Here is a 6973-nt window from a genome sequence, read left to right on the forward strand (position 1 = left end):
TGACGCCTCCAAATGGAGCGATCAATGCATTTATTTTCGAATTTTTCACTCCTGAAAGTCACGCTTGGGTCGTGTATGTGGGAGAGGGGGGGGGGGGGTTTAGAGGTCAGGGCAAGGCTCGTGAGTATATAATGACCCCAACTGACTTCATTCGGTAATTACGAGCGCCATTAAAATGAAGGGTCATTAATATCTGAGGTGCCAACAGATGGCGCCTCTGTCAGCTTATATCGCCTATAGCTTATGGCCTTTTAGTGATATTGGCGTGTGAGGGGGGGGGGAAGACCTTTTTTTTGCATATTTATATTAATTACCCCATAAAAGCCTTTATCTATCTCTCTTTAGTATTTATATTAATAGTAGTTACCCCCATAAAAGCCTTTCTCTCTCCTTAGCATTTTAAGACACGATAAATTGAATTAGCTGTGGAAATCGCATCTCGAATTTTCAGTAAATCGATATTTTTTTGTTCACTCTGTGGGTAAAGTTGTTGATGACGGAGGGAGTGTTGATGTCAGGGGTGCCCGAGGGAGGAGAGAGTGTTGTCCTGCCCACAATGTTTTTCCCTATTAGGGGCTTTATATAACACACAACAGCTGCATCTACCCATTTCCCTTTGTAATATATTCTTATGTATATTTTATTAATAAAATATTATTATTATTATTGAGAAAATCTGTAGTTATTATTATTATTATTTTTATTATTATTATTATAGAAGGGGAGGTGAAGGGTGCAAATCAGTAAAAGAGGGGAAGTAGAGGAAGGGGTTAAATGGAGATGCCTAAGGGACAAGAGGCGGAAGAGGAAGTGGGGGGGATGGGATGTTGAAAAGGAAGTGGGAATAGAAGCAGGGAGGTGGAAAATGGAAGAAATAATTGAAATGAAAGGGATGGTGCGAATGGAAAGGGGAAATATAAAAGGTTTTGGTGGTAAGTTGCAAGGAGATAGATGGGAAGAATGGACCAAAATAAAAGAGAGATAATGGGGAACCGAGCTGAATGAATATTTAATATAAAGAAACTAAATGGAGGAGAGGTAGAGATGTGGATACTATAGGTAGAAGGCGAAGAAGAAGAGAAGAAATTACGAATAGAACACAACCAGGAAATGTTGACCAAACCACACACTAGAAAATGACGGGACGACGACGCTTCGGTCCATCCTAGACCATTCTCAAGTCGACTGTGAGAAACCAGGAAATATAAATAGGGATAAATGATTGACTAAAACAGGACCGAAACCATCGAAAAGACAGAGAGAGAGAGAGAGAGAGAGAGAGAGAGAGAGAGAGAGAGAGAGAGAGAGAGAGAGAGAGAGAGAGAGAGAGAGAGAGAGAGAGAGAGAGAGAGAGAGAGAGACAGAGACAGAGACAGAGACAGACACAGAGACAGACGGACAGACCTACACAGAGACAGACACAGAGACAGAACACACTAACCAACACTGAACAAGGTCGCGAATACAGGTAAATTAACACATTTAAAAGTACAATTTATACTGTCCTTGGGCGTGACCACGGACACACAACCAGGCTGCCAAACGACCAGTTATTACACACACACACACATCGTACCATTAACCACGCTAATTACCTCCCAACAGTATATTACACTGCACCTATTTCCACATCTTTTGTCATAGTCTATACAAGCTTCCGGGATAATTATATTCACATTGTAAACGCAATGTAAAAACAATTGTACCCCCCCAAAAAAAAAAATCTAAATTATTTATGTTTTCTGTTTGTTATTTGTTATTTGTTCATATTTTTTTATTGTTTCTGCTGTTCTTTTTCGCTTCCTCTGTTCTTCCCCCCCCCCCCTTCCAACAATTAAAAAAAAAATTAAAAATTTACACAAATATTATTGCATGTTATTTATAATAATTGTGTATGACACGAAGTCCTTTTTATATATATATATATATATATATATATATATATATATATATATATATATATATATATATATATATATATATATATATATATATATATATATATATATATATTTTAATGCCTTTGCGTGTTGTCTGATCTTGATGAAGCTGTCCTCAAACATTGTTCTCTGTGTTGTAATAACATGTTATGTTCTCCTCTAGTTGTTATAACATGTTCTCCCCTTGTTGTTATAACTCATTATGTTCTCTCCTAGTTCACTATGTTTGCTACTATATATTTGGCCAGCCTGCCTGCCAGCCTGCCTACCAGCCTGCCTGCCAGCCTGCCAGCCTGCCAGCCTGCCTGCCTGCCAGCCTGCCTGCCTGCCTGCCAGCCTGCCAGCCTGCCAGCCTGCCTGCCATTGTTACTTGTTATCCATATATATATGTACACTCTTGTAAGAACTTACAAGCGTGTACAGTTCCTTATAAGTAGTAGTGACGGGTAAGTTCTTGCCTTAGCCCTGATACAGCTGCCTTACACTTCGAAACTGTAGGGAAACACCTAAGAAGTACTTAAGAAGTGCATAGTAATCTGTGTTCCTTCTCTGGAATTATGTAGACTAGCCCTCAGATCCCCTCTGATTCCTTCTTTATCTCATTTTCTCTCTCTCTTTCCATACTTCCTCCATACCTATTTTTTCACTCTCCTTATTTTCCAGTTTCCTCCCCACCCCCTTCTCTATTTTTCTATTTACATTAGCCCTTCCTTGTATTCAGCTTTTCCCCCTCATCTTCCCTGTTTTCCTATTTCCCTCCCTCACTCTCCCTATTTCCCCTTCACTCTCCCTATTTCCCTCCTCACTCTCTCCCTATTTAGTATCACCCTTCCTTATTTTCCTGTTTCTCGAGTATTTCTCCTTCAGCATGAAATAAAAATATTTGCTCATCTTATTGTTTTTTGACGTCTACGCATATATGCGTATACGCGATGAGACGCGCATTCAGACGTTCACACCTGCGAACTGAGGGGACGTTTAACGCAACTTGCGTCAGCAACACTCAGTGCGTCGGCGTCTTTTATCTCGTTGCGTCAACAGCTTTGAAGCAGATTTTTTAAACTAGATTTTTTTTATCCTCCAACAATGTGCAGATCCATGGCGGTGTTCTGGTTCTCGTGGAAATGGTCAAGGAAATAAATACGAGGAAATACGCAGAGAGAGAGAGAGAGTGAGAGAGAGAGAGTGAGAGAGAGAGAGAGAGAGAGAGAGAGAGAGAGAGAGAGAGAGAGAGAGAGAGAGAGAGAGAGAGAGAGAGAGAGAGAGTGAGAGAGAGAGAGAGTGAGAGAGAGAGAGAGAGAGAGAGAGAGAGAGAGAGAGAGAGAGAGAGAGAGAGAGAGAGAGAGAGAGAGAGAGAGAGAGAGAGTGAGAGAGAGAGAGAGAGAGAGAGAGAGAGAGAGAGAGAGAGAGAGAGTTCACCCCTGTTCAACCAGTCTCCTTAAAACCACTCTATTATGATCTGTTTGTCGATAATGTATGTTGGGCCAAGTAAGGACCGCCTGTATCACACCCCGTGGACTCTGGGCTCGTGATAACCACAGACTTACCTCACCATTTGTTTCATCCGGGAATCGAACCCGGGACCTCTGGACTACGACCCACCGAGCACTGTGTGTGAGTTGTGTGAGTAAATACCATTGACCACTATTCCTCGGCCTCCCTCCCCCTCTCTAACCGGTGGATCTCGAGTGGATTTGTGCTACTGGTCACTTAAATCCCTTGGCTATAAATCCCAGGGATTCGGACTCGAAATAAGCCACATAAATCCGTTTCCCGAACTCTCTCAATGGAGCGTAGATCGTCCGAAGTGGTCTAGGGTAAATACAGGAGCAGGGACGCATCCCTATTGGTGGTGGTGCTGGTTGTAAATAAACGCAATCTTCCATCACTGAACGAAATAGGGAAAGATATGATCACTACATACAAAATACACAAGGGGAAATGACAGGATAATCGCGCGAGCCCATTGAAATGGCCAGAGGTGGAAATTGAGGCATGACAATGACCTGGACATGACCAACCAGCGAAGAACAACATCCACGGAATCACATAACTATAATAAGTGTTTGTAAATGTTATTAACTGTTGGGTATATAAATCAGTTCATTAATCCTTCCTTACTTGAACTTCCCAATTCACCTGTGGAGCAGTTCCCTGATCGAGTTTCAGACGAGTGAAAGACAAGGATGACAAACTCAGCCATTGTTCTCAACTGTTGTAAGGGTGGTGGTGGTGTGGCATATATAGGCCTACTCAAGGGCGCATTCGGAGGCCTACTTCAGGGCGCACTGGGAGGCCTACTTCAGGGCGCACTGGGAGGCCTATTTCAGGGCTCACTGTTGTCCTAGCTTGTTCTCTACCTCACTCTGCTGAATCGCAAACTAGTAATACCCACTTACTGATCACTGTTGCCGCAACACTGCACAACAGACTTACCTTGATATAGCCTCATGCACTCAGCGGGGAGAATATTCTCCCCAGGCGTGGGAATGTAGCCTATCTCTAGCTGAAATATTCTTCTGTATTCTTAATTAGATAAATTAAACATTGGTGTTATTGGTAAACACACACACATCTATATCCGACAATTGCCAGCATTATAATGAGTAATACAATAATAATAATAATAATAATAATAATAATAATAATAATAATAATAATAATAATCCACTAGGGCTGTGAGGCGACACGAACCCGCGGCCAAGGCATTGTCAAGCAGCATACTTAACCACTGCTCCACCGCCGACGGTAAAAAAAAAGTCTTACGACCGGATTTGTACTGAAATCAAAGGAAAGTCTGGAGGAAGTCCCTCCTGCAGCCAGTCCAAGTCTTACGTAAGACCTCCAAGCACAACCATTACACAACCAAGTTAGTGTAACTGAATACACATGCACACACACACACACACACACACACACACACACACACACACACACACACACACATGAAGATAGTATGAGGCTACAAGAGAACCTAGACAAACTGAATGAATGATTCAACAAATGGCTACTAAAGTTCAACCCGAGTAAATGTATGGTAATGAAACTAGGCGGTGGAAACAGGAGGCCAGACACTGGATACAGAATAGGAGATGAAGTACTTCATGAAACGGACAGAGATCTAGGACTCGATATCACACCAAACCTGTCTCCTGAAGCCCACATAAAAAGAATAACATCTGCGGCATATGCGAGGCTGACTAACATCAGAACAGCTTTCAGGAACCTGTGTAAGGAATCATTCAGAACCTTGTATAACACATATGTAAGGCCAATCCTGGAGTATGCGGCCCCAGCATGGAGCCCGTATCTTGCCAAGCACAAGATGAGGCTGAAAAAACTTCAGAGGTATGCCACTAGGTTAGTCCCAAAACTAAGAGGCATGAGTTACGAGGAAAGGCTGCGTGAAATGCACCTCACGACTCTGGAAGACAGAAGAGTAAGGGGAGACATGATCACTACCTACAAAATTCTTAGAGAAATTGACAGGGTAAATAAGGATAAACTGTTTAACACTGGTGGTACGCGAATAAGGGGACACAGGTGGAAACTGAGTACCCAAATGAGCCACAGAGACGTCAGAAAGAACTTTTTCAGTGTCAGAGTAGTTAACAGGTAGAATGCATTAGGCAGTGATGTGGTGGAGGCTGATTCCATACACAATTTCAAATGTAGATATGATAGAGCCCAATAGGCTCAGGAACCTGTACACCAGTTGATTGACGGTTGAGAGGCGGGACCAAAGAGCCAAAGCTCAACTCCTGCAAGCACAACTAGGTGAATATACACACCATTCCCTGACACAACAGATAAGTTCATACAATTTCCGCTGACTACCTAAGCCAAATGAATATCATGTGGACTTATGCCAATACCCTTCCTAAGGAGAAGGGTTGTGTGTGGAGGGGGGAGGGGGGAGAGAGTGACGAGATGCTTTAGCAGAATGTTAATACAGATGAATGAAGCATCATACATTGTGTATGACCGTCTGCTTCATTGCCTCGGGATTATATCAACACCTCATTTCAACCTTGCAACAAATTATCTAAAAAAAAAATGAATGACAATGATAAATTTATCATCCATACCAGATCAAAGTTTTTCCTTAATTTATTATTATTATTATTTTAAATTAAGATGCACAGTTATGCAAGAGATGATGCGTGCTTCCGTGCGGCGGCGAGCAACAAAGTAGAGAGCGACGTACGGGCTGGTCGTGCAACTACCGGCGGGCGGCCGGATGGATGCACGACTTGCCGGGAATAAGGAGAGACACGTTGAGTCAGAGGGGATCCTTTCCGAGTCCTTCAGGGACGCGCGCGGGCCCTGTATGTAGTCTGGTACATACAGACTACACATTACAGGGTTTAATGTGTGGTGTCAAGCAGGCACGCTAGAACACCCGGGGAATAGGCGCTCGACTGAGGGCATAGACAACAGGGGCTCGACTGAGGGCATAGACAACAGGGGCTCGACTGAGGGCATAGACAACAGGGGCTCGACTGAGGGCGTAGACAACAGGGGCTCGACTGAGGGCATAGACAACGGGTACTCGACTGAGGGCATAGACAACAGGGGCTCGACTGAGGGCATAGACAACAGGGGCTCGACTGAGGGCATAGACAACAGGGGCTCGACTGAGGGCATAGACAACAGGGGCTCGACTGAGGGCATAGACAACGGGTACTCGACTGAGGGCATAGACAACAGGGGCTCGACTGAGGGCATAGACAACAGGCGCTCGACTGAGGGCATAGACAACAGGGGCTCGACTGAGGGCATAGACAACAGGGGCTCGACTGAGGGCATAGACAACAGGCGCTCGACTGAGGGCATAGACAACAGGGGCTCGACTGAGGGCATAGACAACGGGTACTCGACTGAGGGCATAGACAACAGGGGCTCGACTGAGGGCATAGACAACAGGGGCTCGACTGAGGGCATAGACAACAGGGGGCTCGACTGAGGGCATAGACAACAGGGGCTCGACTGAGGGCATAGACAACAGGGGCTCGACTGAGGGCATAGACAAC

General features: G+C 44.1%; 1 protein-coding gene across 1 annotated transcript; it reads left to right on the forward strand.

The window, feature by feature from the left end:
• The first annotated feature begins 865 nt into the window (after positions 1–865).
• On the forward strand, positions 866–6906 carry LOC138350903 (uncharacterized). The gene is made up of 2 exons (XM_069302362.1): positions 866–932; positions 6329–6906. Exons 1-2 carry the CDS (start codon positions 866–868, stop codon positions 6904–6906), a joined length of 645 nt encoding a protein of 214 aa, XP_069158463.1.
• Positions 6907–6973: the final 67 nt, after the last annotated feature.

The sequence above is a fragment of the Procambarus clarkii genome, chromosome 47 (assembly GCF_040958095.1).
Source record: "Procambarus clarkii isolate CNS0578487 chromosome 47, FALCON_Pclarkii_2.0, whole genome shotgun sequence".
Taxonomy (NCBI): Eukaryota; Metazoa; Arthropoda; class Malacostraca; order Decapoda; family Cambaridae; genus Procambarus; species Procambarus clarkii.